The sequence below is a fragment of the Moschus berezovskii genome, chromosome 24 (assembly GCF_049115385.1).
Source record: "Moschus berezovskii isolate FMDL1 chromosome 24, NW_MosBer_1.0, whole genome shotgun sequence".
NCBI lineage: Eukaryota > Metazoa > Chordata > Mammalia > Artiodactyla > Moschidae > Moschus > Moschus berezovskii.
In genome coordinates, this window is record NC_142483.1 from 44464009 (window position 1) to 44481232 (window position 17224).

Sequence of the window (17224 nt, forward strand, 5' to 3'; positions counted from 1 at the left end):
ATTCCTCGGGATCCAGACGCTGTAGAGACATCTCGGGCTCGGCTGGCCCGGAGCTGCGATCCGGGCACAATTCTCGGTGAGGGGGATTCAGGGTAGCCAGACTGATGAAGGCGAGGATCAGCCCGAAGAGGCTCGTTGAGAAAGGCCCTAAGGATGCCGGGGGATAGCACTTTGTTCTGCGGGCGGGCAGGCCCTGAGGAATCGCAGGGCTCTGAGGAAATCTGGCGGTGAGGACTGTGTCTTGAGGGCGCACTGTGCGTCTTGGCCGCGGAGCGCGGGGATGGGACGCGCTGGCGTGCCGAGTGCAGACAAATCCCACAGAGGAAAGGCCAACGGCGGGCAGCGAGCCCGGCGCGCGCCAACCGCTGCGGCGCCTAGAAAGGCCCGCCCATTCGCCGCCACGCCCGATTCTCATTGGCGCCTCCTAAGTCTCCGCGGATTGGTTACCTCTGGGTCCAATTAGCCTGACCTGAGCCCTCCTTCCGGTGAGAGAGAGGTCGGCCCCCAGAGAAAGCGGAAGAGCGCGTTAGCGCGCGCTTCACAAAGTCCGGGTAGCTTGAGGGACTGGATTGTGTGCCCAAAGGCTAAGAAGTGCGGGAGGGTCGAGACAGAGTGAAAGGGAAGAAGCGTTGAGAGAACAGGGCCTGCGGGGAGTGGAAAAATTAAATAGAACTCCGGGCCTTAAACTAAGAGGCTAGGATTTGGTAGGTGAGGCCTTGAGAGGCGTGGTCTTTGGGGCCAGGTCTTTTGACAGGTAGAGCCCCTTCCGAGTGGGCAGGACCATCGCGGGGCGGGGTCTGACTCGAAATGTCAGTCGTCTCCCTTCTGCCGGGTAGCATGGGGCATCGCACTCTAGCCTCCTTCCCGGCCCTATGGGCCTCCATCCCTTGTCCACGCTCTGAGCTGCGCCTGGACCTGGTTCTGGCTTCTGGACAGTCTTTCCGGTGAGTGACCCTGGTTCTTGGCTCCTCAGCACCGCAGGCCCTGGGTGCAAAGGAACGTTGAGGGTGAAGGAAGGGTACAAAAGAGACCGAAGCACGAGTGGTGACCCTGTTAACTCCTTTATAAGGTGGAAAAGCCTGCGCGGTGCTGTTGCGAGGATTTCATAGTATAATTGATGTAAAAGAAAGCACTTGTGTTTTGCAGTTTGTGAGTCAGTTTTGTCTATGAAGCAGTTATAGGATAGGAGGGCCCCAAAGGGTGCAGAAAGGGGCATTGAGTGCTAGGGCTGCCGTATGCCTGGGGGCGCAGGTGGAGGGAGCAAAGCCCTGCGCACTGGAGTGGCGTGCTGGCCGACCAGGTATGGACCCTGACCCAGACTGAGGAGCATCTTTACTGCACTGTGTACCGAGGGGACAAGGGCAGGGTTGGCAGGCCCACACTGGAAGAGCTAAAGGCCGTGCAACAGTACTTCCAGCTGGATGTCAGCCTTGCTCCACTGTATCACCATTGGAGTTCCGTGGACCCCCACTTTCAAAAGGTGGCTCAGAAATTCAAGGGTGAGTACAGAGCCAGAGTACAGAGCTTGTGATTTGGTTAAGTTACTCGGTTTCACCATTTGTAAAGTGGGGATTATATCTACCTCAGAATTTTATGAGGATTAAAGAAGCTAATACATATAAAGTGCCAGAATAGTGCCTGACACACAGTAATTATTATTACTATTATTAATGTCCTGCTGACCACCATAGTGGAGTGACAGAGATATTGAGCCAAATCCTGGCTGTGTAATCTGGGGCTGGTGACATCGTTCATTCTGTAAATGTTACAGAGCATCATCTATGTGACTGGAAATACCACAGTGAACGAAACAAATCCCCAACCTCATAGTGCTTACATTGTGCATTCTTTGTCTGTGGAATGGGATGATAACACGGACCTCACAAGATGCTACAAAGAATGAGCGCTCCAGAGCTCCAGTGTTACTGTCTTTAAGAACGCTGTCCCTCATTCCCCTAGGATCCCATTGGAGCCTAGGATCTGAGGGCAAGAAGAGGTCACTAGCAACAGCAGGTGATTTCTCAGTTCCCTACCTTTCTGGTCCCCAGGTGTGCGACTCCTGCAACTGGACCCCATCGAATGCCTTTTCTCCTTCATCTGTTCCTCCAACAACAACATTGCCCGCATCACTGGCATGGTGGAACGGCTCTGCCAGACCTTTGGACCTCGGCTCATCCAGCTTGATGATGTCACCTACCATGGCTTCCCCAGCTTGCAGGCCCTGGCTGGTGAGTAGCTGGGTCCCTGCCTCCAGGCCTTACAACAGCTTTCAGGGTCTGTTGAGTTCTCCCCGATGCCTTTCTTCCATCTCAAAGCTTCCTGCCTTTTTAAATACTGCTCTCATCCAGAATCACCCTGCCTGGTCTGGTCAGCCCCAGTTACACCTCATCTTCCTTGTCTCTGAAATGTCAGCACTTCAGTGGTGTGTGCTTTTCCCCCATGAGTTCAGTGGCTCATCAGAAGACATCTGTATACAGTGTAGAGTAGTTTGGGCTTAAGAAACATGTTCTAGAGATAGCCTGCCTGGGCCTGAATTTCAGCTCTGGCACTTGACTTCTGTCTATATGATCTTGAGCTCATTATGTAACCTCTCTGTGCCTCAGGTTTTTAATCTATTGAATGGGATAACAATAGCTCCAGTCTGTCAGAGTTTCAAGAGGGTTGAGTGAAGGACTCCACATAGGGCACCTCGCATAGTGTTTGGCATATAGGAAGTAAGCAGAAAATTCAAATTGTTATCTCTGCTGTGAACCCAACAATTCTGCATCCAAAAACACACATGTTCTTCGTGGGAGCTCTGTGAGGGAAGTATTTTACAGAGGCAAGTACATCAGTTGGCAGATGTGAGAACCAAGCTTAGTGCCTGCACAGCAAAGACACAGCCCCTGCTGGAGAAAACCCATCTTGGGTCTCAGCTCCCAGCTCAGTAGTCATAATACCTCTGGGAATTCATTCACTTCTCCAAGCTTGTTTGTGGAATAGGAATGACTGTTTCTATCCAGAAGCGTTTGAGGCATGAATAAGGCAGTCATGAGGTAGTGCAGTGCAGTGGGTTAAGAGCACCAGCTTGTTGTCCTAGACCTCAGTGCAAAGTCCCATCTCTGTCATGCCCTTTCTTGAGCAAGTTACTTAACCTCCTCTAAGCACTCATTTTCTTCATCTGTAAAGTGGGAAGAACAGTAGTATTGTCATTAAGGTCCTTGAGAAAAGCATGATAATAGAAGCTACTACTGTTACTATGACTGTTATTTATTTTTTAGATTATTTGTCTGCTCTGGGTCTTCATTGCTGTGCATGGGCTTTCTCTAGTTCTGGCAAGCAGGGCCTACTCTTCACTGGGGTAGTTGGGCTTCTCATTGCGGTGCCTTCTCTTATTGTGGAGCACAGGCTCTAGGACTCGTGGGCTTCAGTAGCTGCAGCTCTCGAGCACAGGCTCAGTAGTTTGGCACACAGGTTTAGTTGCTCTGAGGCATTTGGGACCTTTCAGGACCAGGGATCGAACCCATGTGCCCTGCATTGGCAGGTAGACTCTCAACCAGTAGACTACCAGGGAAGCCCTATGTGTTATTTTAGATCATGAATGTGAATTCATGAATTCACACCCTTTGGAAAGGTTAAAGAACTCAACTGAGTAGCTCCTCCACGACAGCAAGTCCTTCTCAATCCCTGCTCCAGTACACAGCACATGGTGCTCAGAAAACATTTGTAGAGGGGCAGAACCCAGGCTTAACCCTTTCCTTTCTATGTGCAGGTGTCCTGGGGTCTCCCAGAGGATGGCAGTGTCGGAGAAGGGTACTTAGGAAAAGCATACGTGTCGTTTGCAGGGCTCACACACTAGCCTGATGACAGGAAGGATTTGAGAATGTCTGACCGCTGTTCTCCTCCTCACTCCCCCACAGGGCCAGAGGTGGAAGCTCAGCTAAGGAATCTGGGCCTGGGGTACCGTGCCCGCTTTGTGAGTGCCAGTGCCCGAGCCATCCTGGAAGAACGGGGTGGACTTCCCTGGCTGCAGCAGCTGCGCAAGGCCCCCTATGAGGAGGCTCACAAGGCCCTCTGCACCCTGCCTGGAGTAGGCACCAAGGTGAGGCCCGGGGTTGAGGGGGACAGGTAGAAGCTACTCTCACTACCCATGCAGAGAGTAGCAGAGGAGGAGACAAGGCAGTCCTGAGAGCTGGGTGTGGGCTTGGCTTCTGGAGGCAGAGTGGGAGGGAGAAAGGATACCAGCAGATGTTTTCTTAGAGAAAATGTAGAATCCAGAAAGGGTATAAAAGACATTGCTCTTTGAATGCATTTTTAGAAAAACCATTTGTTCAGGTACATACATACATTGCTGTATGTGTGCAGAAATTTCTGGAAGGAATCATAGGAAACTCAATAGTGGTTACCTTTGGGAAGACAAATAAGATGTTTCCAACTTTTTTTTTTTTAAACACCATACCGTGTGACATGCAAGATCTTAGTTTCCTGACCAGGGATTGAACCCATTCCCCCTGCATTGGGAGCTCAGAGTCTTAACCACTGGATCACCAGGGAAGCCTTCCACTTTTCATTTTGCTCTTCCCTTAAAATTATATGTACTTACAGAACTTTAAAAAAATTTTTATTAAAGGATAATTGCTCTACAGAATTTATTTTTTTATTAAAGAATAATAGACCTTCTTATTTAATATCAAGAACGGTTAGGTATCAGAAAGATGATTGGGAATTTGGTATTTGTTTTCTTTTTTATATCTCTCTGTACTTTAAAAATGAATTTTTATTTACTCTTTTTAATGGGCTCTGAACTCCAGCCTAACATTAAATCTTGGTTCTGAGTCTCCCTATCTGTGTAATTTCATCCAAATCACTTCACCTTTCAGGACCTGTTTCCTTGTCTACAATAAACCTTCTTTTCAGGTTATGATGAAACTGGCACACATAAGATCTTTCCCCAGTAGCACTCTCGTCACAGCTGTTTTTTAAATTATTAATAGAAAATACAGTTAAGAGTGTCCTCAGAGTGGAGAAGGAAGCATCTGGCTTTGGGACTAGAAGCGGGTTGCTGACTGGACCCTGCCATTCCTCTGTGGCTTACTCTCTGTGTCAAAGGTGGCCGACTGCATCTGCCTGATGGCGCTAGACAAACCCCAGGCCGTGCCCGTGGACGTCCACGTGTGGCAGATTGCCCAACGTGACTATAGCTGGCACCCCACCACCAGCCAGACCAAGGGCCCGAGCCCCCAGGCCAACAAAGAGCTGGGTAAGGAGAGAGAGTGGGATGTCAGGGCTGGAATGTGTGGGCTGAGGTGGTAGAAATACACCTCTCCCTAAAACCCCACCCTTGTGGATAGGGAGCACAAGGGGCCATTTAACTTCACCTCACCACTTCTGGTTTAGGTAATTTTTTTTTTCTTGGTTTAGGTAACTTTTTCCGGAACCTGTGGGGACCGTATGCTGGCTGGGCCCAAGCAGTGAGTGTACCTAGGCTTCCCTTCCATCTCCAGCCCAACCCCCCTAGGACTTCTCCCTGGCCCTGACCTATTTTCTTCTACCTCCATTGCTGTCCCAGTTGAGCCTAAAGGACTCTATCCACCCCGGCTCTGCCACCCATGAACCCTTCCAGCTCCCCACACTGCCCCCCCAGTCCTGACCACAGTGTACCCTCTCCCCACTCAGACTCCCACCCCTCTTGCCCCAGGTGCTGTTCAGTGCTGACTTGCGCCAACTCCACCGAGCTCAGGAGCCACCAGCAAAGCGCAGAAAGAGGTGCGCAGGGCCAGAAGGCTAGGTGGGGGCACGGAGAAAGGGATTCCCCAAACACCCCTCCCTACTGCTCCCTCCTACTCTCCCCCATCCAGTCTCATGTCGGAAAGGGGACTTCCTGCAACTACCTCAGGGGCCAGGCACCCTCAAGTCAAGCAGTTTGCACAACCATGTGGGGTATAGGTTGTCTGAGGAGACAGCTGCTTGTGGTTTTAATCTCTTCCCTTTATTATAAGAAGGAACAATAAAATAGAAATATTTGTATGGAAAATGCAGTGGAGGGGTGATATGGAAAGGCGTGTGGAGGGGGTGGGGCAGGGTACCTCCCCAGTTCAGGGAGGGAGGGAGAGCAGGCCATCCCCAACCCTTCCTGCATAGCAGATCCTGACCCTGGATCCAGGCCCCTAGAGCTGGGGGTGCAGAGAGGGGGACAGTTCCGGGCTGGGCTCCACACAGCAGTCGTGACAGCAACAGCCACCCACCGGCCCTACATGGGAAGAGAGAGCAGAGCTGACCACAGGAGCAGACCCCCTACTCCAGCCTGGGCCGCTCTCCACGGACCTTCCACGCCCTTGCACAGAACCTGGTTCTCACCCCCGGCTGCTGGCACCAGGAGCTCCCCACGACTCGCTGTCTGTCCCTGCCCCTCCTGGCTGGTGCCCAGCTGCAGCTTCCTCATGTGCCGCACCACGGCAGTGGCATTGAAGGCTTGCTGTGGAGAAAGGCAGAAGAAGGGACTTCTGAGAGAGTAGGAGATCGTGGGGCAGGGTCTGGCGGTAGAATTCTTAATAGCAGTTCTGTTATTTTCATTCAAGTGATATTGGTTGATCCCCAAAACCCCCTGAAACCTCTACAAGACTTCATTAAATTATATTCAGTCATATTATATAGTTACATACACACACATGTATAAAATATATGTAGACATGTATAGTTTTTCATATAATTCATATTCACATAATAGTAAACACTTTGTATAGCATTGTGTGTCAGGTATTGTTCTAAACACTTATCATAATAGATCATTTAATCTTCCTGAAAGTCTTTGAGGTGGGCACTGTTAGTGTCAGCATTGTCAAAGGAGGAAAACAGGCACAGAGAGGTTAAATGACTTGCGCAGGTGTGTGTATCATTCTCTATTCAACCTGTCCACTGAAATGTCCCTCGAATTTACAATGTCCTAAATAAAAATCTCCCCAAAGACAAGTTTCTGGCCCCAGGATCTCCATCTAAGTGATGGTACCATCATCCACCTTGTCCCCAACCAAAATCTTGGGCAAGCCCTGGACATCTCCTCTCTCTTCCAGTATCCATTCTAACATCACTTCTTGTCAATTCTGCCTCCCAAACAACTCCTGGTCCAGTGTTCTGTTCCCACTGTCACTGCTCTGATTCAAGCCCTCACTGTCTCCTGACCGCATCTCTGCCACAGTCTCCTAAAGGGCCTCCCAGCCTTCACTCTGCCTTTCAGCATCTGGAGAGCCTCTTGTAAAGGTCAAGTTTCAGCTGAAAATCCTTCTGGAGCTCCTCAGCATCAAATCAGCGCTCTACTGTGGGTCCCGAGTGCCCAGGCAGCCTGGCCCCGACCTGTCTTCAGCCTGGTTTCCTGCCTGCAGCCCCTCCAGTCCCGCCAGGCTTAGCACTTGCACTGCCCAAATGGCTGTACTCTCTTCTCCTAGCCCTCTGCACTCTGGTTCCCTCTGCCTCAGACCTTATTCTGCTGTGCTAGGCTAATTCCTCCTCGGCTCTCAGGCCTGACCAGTCTGTCAGGCCATGGCCACTTTAGGCCCCTTCCAGGACCCCATAACTTGGATTGTGTCTCCTTGAGAAGCAGACACCGTTCTCCCTCTAGTCTTGAAGATCAGGGACCATCACCGGAATGAATAAATTCATTCACTGCATGAATGAATGAGACCCTTCAGCAAGCATCCCTGAGCATCTACTGTGTGCCCCATTTGGTGTGAGCTGGAGGCTAGATGGGGGTCGTGGGCTCACCTTCCACTTGCTTTTGGCAAAGTTCTTCTTGATCTGCTCGCTCACCGACTGGTGAATATTTTTATCTAGGGCAGTATCTCCTGCAATCCTAGGATAGGCGTGTAGAGAGGGCTGTCGGTGAAGGGAGAGGCAGGCCTAGGGGCCCCAGACCCAATCCTAGCCAGAGGCTTGTGTGAGCTCTCACCAGGGGTGCTGCAAGGCCTGCTCACAGGTGAACCTCTTCTCTGGATCCTTCTCCATCAAGTGCCGGATGAAGTCTTTGGCTGAGCCCCCCAGACAAAAGCAAAGACAGCATGGCGGTGCCTGAGAACACCCCCAAGATAGAACCCACCCCCTCAGGTCTGGCCTGGCATCAAAGCCAGATCTGTCCATGCACTGCCCCACCCCACCTGTACTCTTTCTCTTAAGCCCCCCGACCCAAACCAGCTCTCCAGCTTTCTCCCTTAAGAATAACTTGTCCTTAGAGAAAATTCACACTGACGTGTAAATGATTGATAATGCCTGCACAGCTTTGCTGCCTAACTGGAGGCACAAAAGGACAGATGAAAACATTAATGGTGTTGTTTTAGGTACTAGGAAGTCAGTGTGGGGAGGTAGTGTGAAAAATATTATGTCTGACAAGGGGCCAGGCAGAGAAAATCACCCAGCGTGAGGTGTCAGGTCTTAAAGATAGTGCTTAATCTGGGGCTGGGGAATCTGGTGAATTGAGGAGAACTTCCCCCATCCCCACTCTCCAACCCCTCCCCCACCCAAGCAGATGAAGCAGGGACTGGAGGTAGGATCAGGGGAAGAAAGCAAAGCCCCAAATACCAGAGTCAGAGATGTCATCCCAGTAAGGAGAGTCAAACTCGTACTCGGCCTTCAAAATCTGTTCAAAGAGTTTGGCATCGTTCTCGTCATAGAAGGGAGGATAACCACAGAGCCTGGGCAGAGAGAAACTCAATTCTTATTTCCACCATCAGTGTACACACTGGCTCCCAGATGGAGCTTTGGTGCAATGTTGAGGTTCAGTCAGGACCCCCAGGAAGGAGTTCCCCTTCTACACAGTGGGGAAATATAGCTCTCTGCTCACGCCTGTCCGACTCCACTGGCTTTCTATTCCGTATTGTGCCTTCATCTATCCTTCCTCAGAGTCTTTGCACTTGCTCTGTGCTCTCTCTAAGCCACTCTCCCCGAACACATTGAATGTCTGGCTCCCTCACTTCATTCTGGATGCCACTCATGACACCTCCTCAGAGAGGCTCCTGACCTCCTTATCTAAAAGAGCATCCATCCCATCTCCCTACCCTGCTTGATTTTTATTCATGCATGTTTTACCACCTGCCATTATTTTACACATTTATTTACTTGTTTATTTTCTGTCTTCCCTGCTACTAGCATGTCTGCTCCCCAAGGGCAAGCACTTTGTCGTTTTTGTTCTCTGCTAAATCCCCAGTGCTTGGCCACAGTGGCCAGAAACATAGTCTCTATTGACTGAAATAATACACTCATTAACTGGTAGAGATAAATATGGATGGCAGGAAGGACAAAATGGCACAAAGGAAGAAGAGAGCAAAGTAGGGGAGAGGAGAAGTCCGGAGTCACATCCGTAACAGCCAGGCCCCCACTCACAGGATATAGGCGATGACCCCAATGGACCAGCAATCCACGGCCTTGCTATAGGGCTTCTGGGCCAGCACTTCAGGGGCTGTGGCGGGAAGGGGACATGGTGTTGACACATCTTTGCCCTGCAGCTCCCGCTTCTTCCCTGCCCACAGCCCCAGATCAGGGCCCTCCGCACCCACGTATCCTGGGGTTCCGCAGGCTGTGGAGAGCACACTGCTAGGGTCTTCCATCTTGGAGAGGCCAAAGTCAGAGATCATGATCTTAGAGTCTTCATCCAGGCTGTAGTACAGCAGATTCTCTGGCTTGGAGGGTGGGAGAGAGGGAAAGGAGAGTTGGAAATGGCCAGAGGCTAGCAGAAGCTTCTGCCTCCGCAGACACCCCAATGAGCCCCCCCAAAAGCCACTGTAGTTTTACAGCTGCCATCTTGGTTGGAGGCACAAGAAGCTCAAGGAAGTTCTCAAGGAAGTTAGAAGTTCCAAAAAGAACAAGGACTTCGGGGGTATTGGGGGGGATCTCCTATAAACCTCAGGTGTGTATTGTGAAGCCCTGAAGAATTTTTGAGCACCTACTGTGTGCCAGATCCTGTGCTGTGCTTCATTTCAGTTCATCCTTACCACATCCCTGCCAGGCCACTGTGAATAGTTCCTCTTTACAGATGAGTACACGGATGCCTTGAGAGGCAAAGTGACTTGCAGTTAGGGATCTATAGTTAGGGAGTCGCGAGGCCAGAATCAAAGTCAGCTCTATTTCACCTCAGTGAGCTCCTCCTAGAGCAGAGTGTGACGTGCAACCAAACATGCACCTCATCATCATCTCTGAGGTGTAGGGCTTTGGGGAGTTCTGGCTTTCTTCTTTGTGTTTTGCTATCATCCAAGTTTTCTTGGATGATATTTATTTATCAGAAAAAACCTAAGATGTTACTGGGATAATCACTTTTGTGTTCATTTGAGTGTCAGAACTGGAATGGGGAGGAAGCAGTTTAGGGCTTATGAGGTCAGACAGAAAGGCAAGGCTCAGCAAGGGGGTGAGAGGTACCCAAGGTCACAGGGGGGAGTTTGCGGAGGCCCCACCCTTGGGTGTCCTAGCTTCCCACACATCCTCACACCCACCTTGAGGTCTCGGTGTACGATGCCCAGGTCATGCAGGTACTTGACAGCATCCAGCACCTGGAAGATGAGGCGGCTGGCATCCCGCTCCGTGTAGAAGCCTTTTTCCACAATTCGGTCAAATAGCTCACCGCCTGACACCCTGCAGCCAGGGACAGGGCAGTCTGGCCAAGAGAGCAGTGGATGCAGAGAGACCAGGGAGGGGGCAGCAGGGACGGGTATGAGAAAGGGGTTGACACAGGGCCACTCACAGCTGCATGATGAGATAGAGGTGTCCCCCACTCTCGTAGATGTCATCCAGAGCTACAATGTTGGGGTGCTTGATCCTGAAAGGAGAAATGAAGTGGTTCGGAGCCGAGGACAGTTCAGCCATCTCCCTCCCCTCATCTTAAGGAACCACCGCCTGCAGACCTGGGCAGGATGAGCCAAAGATCTGGGTCCCAAAGGGAAAAGCTGCTTTACCATGATGTGTTATAGTGTCACGGGAGGCAGCCGAGCATGGAGGTTAACACTGGGCTCCGGCATCACACAGACCTGAGTCCTCATCTGCCTCTGCCACGTGCTGTTGAGGGCAAGTCTTCTCACCTCACAGTGCTGACTACTAGAGGATTTTAACACTTGTCTGGGTTTATCAATTTGCCAGCCTCTCCCACCAGCATATCATCTCTACAAGACCAGCAGCTTTATCTTGCTGACCACTGTTCCTTCACACCTGGTGTAGACTGAGTGCTCACTAATATTCATTGAATTGAGTATAACCTCTCCAGGCCTCAGTTTTTTTAATCTGTAATATGAAGCCAGTGATAGTACTTCCCTCCCAAGTATTGAGGTGAGGATCATGTGAAGAAATGCAGGGAAGAATCTTGGCACAGTGCCTGGCACACAGTAAACACTCTAGAAATGAACCAGTGATTGCAAGTGAGTTTGATGGAAGGCTTGGCTCTGCCACAGACTTGCTGTGTGACCTTAGGCAAGTCCTTTGTCCTCTCTGGGCCTCAGTCTTCCCGACCCAGTGGTAAAAATGATCATCTCGTCCCTGCTCAGGGTGGTGGGAAAGCTCAGGTGGGAGGCTGGAAGTGGAGATTCTATATGAGCTTTCCAGTGAGACCAGCAGGTTTCCCATCAGCATGAACAGTTCAGAGACCATCTGGTTGTTGTCAGGGCATCAGCAGATGGATGTTTTTAAACTTGTGAGGTGGTGTAATACGTGGGGCAACTTGAGGTAGGTCTAGAGATAGCATCAGCAGAGATACATGGGTTCAAGACATGTTCAAGGATTGACCTTTAGATATGATGACATTAAACCACTGTAAAGAAGCAGTGGCATATTAATCCCATCTGTCATGTTTGTTCTCGTGCAGGCACTTGAAGTAAAGGACCCTCTAATGCTCCCCACATCCTACCAAGTGGAGATAATTACCCCCATTTACAAATGAGCAGTTTGAGGCTCAGGGAGGTTAGGTGATTTGCCCAAAGCAGAGAGAGGAGGGGAGTGGGACGGGTCAAGGCAGGGTTGACCCAGGGCAGGGACAGAATCTGCTCCACGCACTTGTGTAGGACAGCAATCTCGTTCTCCATGCTGCCCTCCTTGCCCTCCAGAGCCTTCTTGGCGATACATTTGATGGCCACCAGCTTCTGAGTCCTTTTATCTTCTGCCAGGATGACCTCAGAGAAGGCTCCTCTGCAGGGAGAGGGGATTCATGAGATGGAGAACCAGAACCTCAGCTTCCCTCCAGCCTCTCCTCCATCCCCCTATGGGTTACGTGACCATCCCCAGGACAAGGAGGTGGAATGAGCCTCCCTCTATCACCCACTGACCTATCTGGGGCCAGAGGTGCCCCAGCCTAGTCAATCAGAGTTGTCTATCCCCTGGCCACAGTAACTGGGTCCTGTGATGTAAGCCAGGTTACTGGCACTTTGAGAATGAGGTGTTCTCTCCTGCTAAGTTGGTAGGATGTAAGCCTGGAGCTAATGGTGGTCATTTTTGCCACCACTTGGGGAGAGCCTGCTTGAGAATAAAGCCAACACAAAGGAAATCAGAGCTGAGAAACAATCAAAGACAGTTTCCTAATAATATCATGTGAGTCCCTGCATCCCATACCTGAAGTTTACCCCCTAAGCTTTTTGATTATGTGCATGACTGATTCATTCCTTTTTCTGCAAAAGCCAATTTGAGTCATGGCTTATTTAACACCCTTTAGAACCATGAAGAACATCAGCATCACCTGGTAGCTTTTCAGAACTGTGGAATATTCAGCCCCATCTTGCTGCTGCTGCTGCTGCTAAGTTGCTTCAGTCGTGTCTGACTCTGTGTGACCCCATAGACGGCAGCCTACCAGGCTCCCCCATCCATGGGATTCTCCAGGCAAGAACACTGGAGTGGGTTGCCATTTCCTTCTCCAATGCATGAAAGTGAAAAGTGAAAGTGAAGTCGCTCAGTCATGTCCGACTCTTAGCGACCCCATGGACTGCAGCCTACCAGGCTCCTCCGCCCATGGGATTTTCCAGGCAAGAGTACTGGAGTGGGTTGCCATTGTCTTCTCCCGGGCCCCACCTTAGACCTACTGAAATCAGAAGCTGCATTTTAACCAGGTCCAATACTTAGGCCACCTGATTGCGAAGAGCCAACTCACTGGAAAAGACCCTGATGCTGGGAAAGGATTGAAGGCAAAAGGAGAAGGTGGCAGCTGAAGATGAGATGGTTCGACAACATCACCAACTCAATGGAGGTGAATTTGAGCAAACTCCAGGAGATAGTGGAAGACAGGGGAGCCTGGCAGGCTACATACAGTCCATAGGGTCACAAAGAATCGGACATGACTTAGAGACTGAACAACAGGTGATGTGTATGCTCACTGAAGTTTGAGAAGCAATGCTTTCGAACAGTCTTAGAAAGGAGCATATTCATTTTCACTAAAGTTCACTGGTCAAGGAATGAGTGTTGACTAGTGCTCTCTAGAACTATTTGCTTTTCCTGGGATAATAAGTCCTGGTCAATGAACAGCATCTCATGGTGAAAACTCAATCATCAGACTAATTATTGACTATGATAGCCTCACTGCTGGCTTCCAGTCTTGTCCCTTTTTAGTGTCCCCTCTATACTGTGGCCAGAATGACCATCCTGAATTGCAAATCTGCCACAAAGTCTTCAATGTTATCCTGTGGCTCTTGAGATTAATTCCAGCCTCTATATTGGCTTTGAGGCCTTACCTCACCTGTTCCTCTCTTTCCTCAGTGTCTTCCACTCTTCCCCCCAGCCTCTGATTATAAGCTCCACCAGACTCTGTCTCTTTCCACACATAACATACCTCTCAGCTTTTGTTTATGCTATTCCTTCTGCCCGGAATGCCTTCTCCCTGTCTGACAAGTACTCTCCTACCCATCCTTCAATCCCCAGCTCTAATGCCCCCTTCTCCAGAAAGTTATTCCCCACACAGAAGCCACTGCTCTCTGGGCTCAACAAAGTCCTCATTCACGAACTTAGCTAGAGCACAGCACACACCCGGTTGTCATTTTCCGTGGGTCTGTCTCCCTCACATGTTTGGGATCAACTTGAGGGGCAGAGATCAGGTTTGAGTTATTTCTGGATTCTCACCATGGAGAACAGAGCCATGCCCAGCTTCAGTTCCAAAACCTGGGCCAGAACCCCCAGTACTTGGCAGTCAGTTTAAAAAACTGGCTCCTTCATTCTCGCCTACTTTCTTCTTGTCACAGGAGCCCAGAGCAAGAACAGCCTCTGTTCTACCCCTGTCAGCCAGAAGTGAAAACTCCAGGCCACTCAGGCCATACAAGGCCACCACAGGGCCTGGGCTGTAGGAAACAGGAAGCAGAGATCAACTGGCCAGAGGAAGCACCACCCTGGACCCAGCCTCCCCAACCAGCCAGGCCCATGAGTGAGGACCTTCCCCACCCTACCCCCCAGCTCAGGGACAGCCCCCCTTCTCTCCTGCTACAGAGACTCACGTTCCCAGAACATCACGGAAGTCGTAAATGTCTCTAATGTCCTCTGCCTGCTTCCAGCTGGGGCCTTCCACTGCCCCTGGCATGGCCCACTGCCCCCTGGGCACAGCCAGGGCTCCTGGGAAAGGGAATGGAAGAAGACTCAGCAGGGTTCAGACTTCCTTGTGGGAACTTAGTGAGGGCCCCATTGAGCACGCATTTATTCATCCTTGATTCATTCATTTGACAAAATCATCCAACATTCATTCACAGGCCATTTGTTCATTCAGCAACATCCATTCATTATGTCCTTAAGCCTAGAGGAAAATCCTTCAGGTGGCAGCAACATTCTTTATTCAATAAAGTCACTCATTCATTCATTCAGCTCACCTCCCAATTTCTCCCTCTCTAAATCCAAACACGCGAGGGGACACTGAACTCTAGGAGGACAGCAAAGAAGACCCCAGAAAAATTTGTAGAAACACACAGCCCCGGAAGATGCCCCTGTCCCCAGAACCAGCGATGTCGCTGCCCCACCCTGGGAATCGCTGGGGTGTCTCCTCTCCCTCCTCCTCCTCCCTTGCCAAGCCTCTCGGAAATCAGGTTTCCGGCAGCCTGGGCTTCCAGCAATATCTCAGCCAGTTTTTAAATAGCTCCTTCTGCACTGTTACCACAGCAACAGCAGGCACAGCTGGAGCTGCCCAGGCCTCCTGTTACCCCTCTCAGTCCTGACTCCCCATCTGGGTCCCAGCAGCCTGAGAAAGGGTCCCCCGCAACCTTTCCCCTACTGACTTCATCTCACCCTGATCCAGTCTATACTTTTACTCTGTTGAGCCCTCTGTCGCAACCAGCAGTAGCGGGTGAGCACTCTCTCCCCAGTTATCAGATGGAGAATGGGAGCTGAAGTTGGAGATGGATCGGATTTGGTTGGAGATGGATAGGATCTGGTTGGAGATGGATAGCTGCCCAATGAGGCCCCAGCTAAGCTCACTGAAAGCAAAGGCCTTGGAGAGCACTGCAACCAGACTAGGACCCATCCAGAAAACACAGCCTCTCAATCCCATCATAAGCCCACAGAAAGGGAGGTCAAAACACAGCCCACTGTGCTGTGTGACCTCAGGGAGGGCACTTTCCTTCTCTGTTTCTTCTGCTGGAAAAAGAGGGGAAGGTGCCCTAACTAGAGCCCATGGTGTAAGATTCCACTCTTTGGATGGGACTTTGTTCCTGGGGGACATGACCACCCATCCCAGGGGCAGAAACTTCTAGGAAAAGAGACTTGATGGTAAGCTCCAGTGGGCAGAATTTTAAAATCCATCTGGAGGCCTGGCAAAAAAAAGAAACAAACTCACAGGTACACACATATCCCTGCACCAAGACCCACCCACAACCCTGAAACCAGACGCCTGCCCCTAGATCCGCACACTCCATCTCCAGATGAGTCTCTGATCACACATGTACACCCAGACATCAGCCCACATCAACTCACCCCCCAGACACCCTCATACCCAGACATCTCTCCCAAACCCCAAAACACATCCACACACACCAGGACAAGATGACACCCAGACAGAACAGATACACACACACATACCTACCTCACCTGTATACAGACATCCTGGATTCCTCACACCTGTCACCCTGCAGCTCCTGAACACCCTGTTCAGTGGCTCAAATCATGTCTGACTCTTGTGACCCCATGGACTGTAGCCCACCAGTCTCCTCTCTCCATGGGATTTCCCAGCCAAGAATACTTGAATGGGTTGCCATTTCCTTCTCCAGGGGCTCTTTCCCACCCAGGGATTGATCCTGTGTCTCCTACTTGGCAGGTGAATTCTTTACCACTAAGCCACCACAGAAGCCCTCCTAAACACCCTAGAAGCTCTTCAACTCCAAATCCTTATATATCTAACTCCGAACATCTTCAGGACACAACTATATACCCCCCAACTCTGACTTTACTACCCTTTGAGCCAGACCCCAGTACACACAACACTTGGATACAGTCTACAACAAAAACACGGATTCCCAGACATCCCCACCCAGACGGATACCCTTACACACCAACATGCCTGCAACTTCACATTTGATCCACTTGCCTGTGCTAAGACATTCGCACACCCCAATACGGCCGCCACACATCTATACCTCCAAATGCCCAGTCCTTCCACACTCAGGCCCAGCTGAAGGCAGACACAATACACACACATCCCACCTCACCTTCCTCTTTTACCCGCTCAGTTTCCCACTGGCCACCTGGCATCTGCTGGACCTGGGGCAGAGCTGGGGGAGAAAGGCCCTACCCTGCCCAAGTAGAGTCCAGCAAGCCCAGGCACCCCCTCCCATCTTTGGGAGACGGTACCCAGCGGATGGGGGGTCCCGCCGCCCTCCGGCGCCCAGGGTCGTGGGCGAGGAGGCTCCCGGGCGGTACCTGCGGCTGCCCCGCCGCGGGGCTGGCTGGGAGGCCCGACTTGGCTGGGGCCGAGCTCCGGCCGCCGGCCGCCGCTGCTGCGCTCCTGGCCCGCCAGCCCGCTCTCTCGCTGGGGCTCGGTTCGGGCTCCGCTGGCTCCCTCCGCCCGCCTGCGGCTCTGATGTCAGTGGAGGAGGAGCCTGCGGCGGAGAGACTGGGGAGGTGAGGCCCCGCTCCGGGGCTGGGGAAGGGGCGCCCGGGGCGGGGTGCGCGGAGGAAGCCCCTCAGTTCACTCAGAGCATGCACTGGACTCGTTCTATCTTTCGTCTCCCGGCGGGGCCCCCGTTTCGCAAAAGGAACCACTGAGGCATAGAGAGATGAAGGGTTCAGAATCAGCAGTTGGTCAGAAGCAGAGTTGAATTCGAACCCA

At 51.3% G+C, this 17224-nt stretch overlaps 2 protein-coding genes across 4 annotated transcripts; one reads left to right on the top strand and one right to left on the bottom strand.

Annotated features, from left to right (window-relative positions):
- The first annotated feature begins 502 nt into the window (after window positions 1-502).
- On the top strand, window positions 503-6011 carry OGG1 (8-oxoguanine DNA glycosylase). 2 transcript variants are annotated; one of them, XM_088831593.1, is made up of 7 exons: window positions 503-944; window positions 1252-1499; window positions 2049-2228; window positions 3900-4081; window positions 5089-5239; window positions 5401-5450; window positions 5636-6011. In XM_088831593.1, the coding sequence occupies exons 1-7, from the start codon at window positions 808-810 to the stop codon at window positions 5765-5767; spliced, it is 1080 nt and encodes a 359-aa protein (XP_088687719.1). In that variant the 5' UTR covers window positions 503-807; the 3' UTR covers window positions 5768-6011. The 2 variants fall into 2 exon arrangements, with proteins under 2 accessions (XP_088687719.1, XP_055270387.2); XM_055414412.2 differs by having other exon boundaries at window positions 5678-6011.
- On the bottom strand, window positions 5947-16967 carry CAMK1 (calcium/calmodulin dependent protein kinase I). 2 transcript variants are annotated; one of them, XM_055414413.2, is made up of 12 exons: window positions 16816-16967; window positions 14412-14526; window positions 11998-12129; window positions 10700-10774; window positions 10452-10590; window positions 9518-9644; window positions 9349-9424; window positions 8548-8660; window positions 7922-8000; window positions 7738-7825; window positions 6337-6454; window positions 5947-6229 (listed from the first exon to the last, which is right to left on the bottom strand). In XM_055414413.2, the coding sequence occupies exons 2-12, from the start codon at window positions 14492-14494 to the stop codon at window positions 6147-6149; spliced, it is 1113 nt and encodes a 370-aa protein (XP_055270388.1). In that variant the 5' UTR covers window positions 14495-14526; window positions 16816-16967; the 3' UTR covers window positions 5947-6146. The 2 variants fall into 2 exon arrangements, with proteins under 2 accessions (XP_055270388.1, XP_055270389.1); XM_055414414.2 differs by lacking the exons at window positions 14412-14526; window positions 16816-16967 and adding an exon at window positions 14044-14315.
- Between the last annotated feature and the right edge of the window lie 257 nt (window positions 16968-17224).

Excerpts from the sequence above, each read along its gene's own strand:
- OGG1 (XM_088831593.1), top strand. The coding sequence starts at position 808 with ATGTCAGTCGTCTCCCTTCTGCCGGGTAGCATGGGGCATCGCACTCTA. Across the intron at positions 2,229-3,899 it reads CAGCTTGCAGGCCCTGGCTG|GGCCAGAGGTGGAAGCTCAG; the intron begins GTGAGTAGCTGG and ends ACTCCCCCACAG. Across the intron at positions 4,082-5,088 it reads TGCCTGGAGTAGGCACCAAG|GTGGCCGACTGCATCTGCCT; the intron begins GTGAGGCCCGGG and ends TCTGTGTCAAAG.
- CAMK1 (XM_055414413.2), bottom strand. The coding sequence starts at position 14,494 with ATGCCAGGGGCAGTGGAAGGCCCCAGCTGGAAGCAGGCAGAGGACATT. Across the intron at positions 7,826-7,921 it reads CAGGCCTTGCAGCACCCCTG|GATTGCAGGAGATACTGCCC; the intron begins GTGAGAGCTCAC and ends CGCCTATCCTAG. Across the intron at positions 6,455-7,737 it reads TTGCCAAAAGCAAGTGGAAG|CAAGCCTTCAATGCCACTGC; the intron begins GTGAGCCCACGA and ends CTTTCTCCACAG.